This window comes from Nicotiana tomentosiformis, chromosome 1 (assembly GCF_000390325.3).
Source record: "Nicotiana tomentosiformis chromosome 1, ASM39032v3, whole genome shotgun sequence".
Lineage (NCBI taxonomy): Eukaryota > Viridiplantae > Streptophyta > Magnoliopsida > Solanales > Solanaceae > Nicotiana > Nicotiana tomentosiformis.
Genome location: NC_090812.1, coordinates 121755278 through 121758089, shown reverse-complemented (window position 1 = coordinate 121758089; position 2812 = coordinate 121755278). Strand labels below are relative to the sequence as shown.

Below are 2812 nucleotides of genomic sequence, written 5' to 3'. Positions count from 1 at the left end.
TTTGCCAAAAGAACTAATATACTAGTAACTTTTAAAAAACTTAAACAAACACCGATTTGAAAATTTTCTAAAGCAAAGTATTGAAAATTCATGGACGAAATGACAGGCGTTAAACATATACTCCCGTTTTAATTTACGTGAACCCATTTGATTGGACACGGAGTTTAAGAAAAGAGAAAAAACTTGAACTTGTACCGTAAAATAAGGTATATATATTTTGTGTGGCTATAAATTATTACATAAAGATAAATTATTTTCAAATAAGAAAAGAAGATATTCTTTTTGATACGAACTAAAAAAATAATAGGTTCACCTGAATTGAAACGGATGGAATATGATATACTTTAACTAATTCAAATTTATGTATGTTTAGTGAAATATTACGAGTATCAAAATAAGTTTGTCAACTATAAGTAGAGAATATATCGCCTAGTTTCACTCTCTCCCATGTATACCTTCTTTTCTCACCATTCACCTGCGCCATTTTAGCAATTGCTCAAATTCAAAAAAAGGAATTTATAGCACAAAGTGTGCCGTTCCACACACTGTCTCGTACTTATCGCTCAATTTCCATGCATATCACTTGCGCCTCTCTTTTTTTCCTCCACCTCCTTACGCCGTTTTCCAATTCACTTCGCTCGTGCCAACCAAATCCTTACACGTGCCAACAGATATTTCGTTACATAAGAAAATACCAATTACAACCTCAATTCGAGATGGTTGTACCTCTGACTCGTGAAACTCGAATGCATAAGATAAAAACCTTAGCTAAAATGGGCCCCATGCTTACCACCAATAATTGATCACTCTCCTAATCCCCTCTGTATTCCTGCTGGCAATATTTGCCTTAGCCCCTTCTTCTTCTTCTTCTTCTTCTTCTTCCTCCTCCTCCTCTCTTCTCCTCTCACAATTCAATCTTTGCCTCCACCATTTTTCTCTCTCCTTCAAACCCTATTCTTAAACCCTAAATTTCTTGTTCCCTTTAAGAAGTTCAAAACCTTTTCTTTTTCCTATGTTTTAACAAGACCAATTTTAAGAACACCAAGATGCTGCAACATCTTTATCTTGGTCAATTTTCTATGATGTTTCTTCTTCTATTATGTTCTATTTTTGCAGTATTAACGACTGCAGAATCATCTATATACGAAGTGCTTGAATCCCATGGATTGCCAATGGGTTTACTTCCAAAAGGTGTGAAGAATTTCACATTAGACAATTCGGGGAAATTTGTAGTCCATTTGGATCAAGCTTGCAATGCTAAATTCGAGAATGAGTTTCACTATGATAGGAATGTATCGGGTACAATAAGTTACGGACAGATCCATGCACTTTCAGGAATTGAGGCTCAAGATTTGTTTCTATGGTTTCCAGTGAAGGATATTCGGGTTGATATACCCAGTTCTGGTTTGATTTACTTCAACGTTGGCGTTGTATCTAAGCAATTCTCTTTGTCTTCATTTGAGACTCCTAGGGATTGTACTGCTGTTCAACTCACGGATCTTCAGGATGACATGCACATAGCTGACGCTATTTCTAAGGTCTTTTCTCTTCCTTGATTCAGTCTTTTCTAAGTTGACCATTTTCTGCTCTAGTTTCTATGAAACTTTTGCTTATTTTGTTTGGAACAATTGAAGACACGTTGTCCAGTAATTTGGCTACGTCTGTAAGTCCCCTGTAACACAGGAACTTGTACCAAGGTTTGAACTTCTTCAAGAACAATTATTCCCCAAATGGATGGGTGAATCTAAGCTTGGTTATTTTAGTTCTGATTATTCAAGTGTATAGTTCTTTGCATTATTTGGTTTCTGCTTCATTTGTTGTCCAAATTGCAGTACTAGTATTTGCAAAAATTGCAGGCAGATTATTGCAAGCACTGTCCTTTTCTTGTTCAATTTGGATGTTGTATATAAATATTTTGAAGCTAATGAAATGTTCACATAATGTGCTTTAAGTAGTAGTAGTATATATGATATCTGCTTCTGCATTTTGAAGTTCATTTTTGTGAAAGTGTTCCCTGTTTGTTTATTAATTCTTGGAATGGTTATTTGTTGAGCAGAGTCAATCAGGGGAGCTTCGGTACAAGTTTGATCAGGGCAATATCGGGAGGAAGGCTATATTGTAGAAGTAAGCAGTTCAAGATGGTTCATTCAGTAATAGCACAATAGCTCAATCAAGTCGTCGTTCGGTTGTCAGTCATTCCTTCTATTGTGTAAATGTTTGAAGATGGTTTCAGTTTGGTTTCGCCAAGGTCTCTCGTGTGCTTCAAACAGGTTGTGCTGTTTCAGTTGCGGTTTCTTGTATAGTTGCAGAGTCCTGTAAAAATATAGTAATGAGCATACGAGACAATCATCACCAAGAGAAATGTGGTGGAGTTGAGCTATAGAATGATATGCCACAAGGCCATTATTGGGCATCTCACAATGAATTTGGAGGCTGGTGGGGGGAATATACAAAGGTTTGTTTCTTTGTTGGATTCGTTTATGAATGTGGACATAAATATTGTTGTTAGGAATTCACTTTTTGCAGTTGGAGATATAGAACATGGAACAATGGAAATAAAATTTGCTTTCTTTCTTTATGTATACTACGGAGTACCATTTTTGTCTCTGTACCTGTGATGATTGTGATTTTGCTTTGAATAGAGGCTGAGTGTGTTATGGGACATTAACTGCAGTTGCTGGAATTTGAAGGAAATAATTCAGAGAAATTAGACAAATACTATAATACTAGTAACATTACTTAACAAATTGGCACATGCAGCTTTCTTTTTAAATAAATAAATTCCCTCTTGTTGGACAGTTGTCTAAAATTA

The 2812-nt window shown here is 35.7% G+C and overlaps 1 protein-coding gene across 1 annotated transcript; it reads left to right on the top strand.

The window, feature by feature from the left end:
- Window positions 1–825: 825 nt before the first annotated feature.
- LOC104097065 (uncharacterized) lies at window positions 826–2582 on the top strand. The gene is made up of 2 exons (XM_009603573.4): window positions 826–1538; window positions 2057–2582. Exons 1-2 carry the CDS (start codon window positions 1047–1049, stop codon window positions 2120–2122), a joined length of 558 nt encoding a protein of 185 aa, XP_009601868.1. The 5' UTR covers window positions 826–1046; the 3' UTR covers window positions 2123–2582.
- The last annotated feature ends 230 nt before the right edge of the window (window positions 2583–2812 follow it).

Excerpts from the sequence above, each read along its gene's own strand:
- LOC104097065 (XM_009603573.4), top strand. The coding sequence starts at position 1,047 with ATGCTGCAACATCTTTATCTTGGTCAATTTTCTATGATGTTTCTTCTT. Across the intron at positions 1,539-2,056 it reads TAGCTGACGCTATTTCTAAG|AGTCAATCAGGGGAGCTTCG; the intron begins GTCTTTTCTCTT and ends TTTGTTGAGCAG.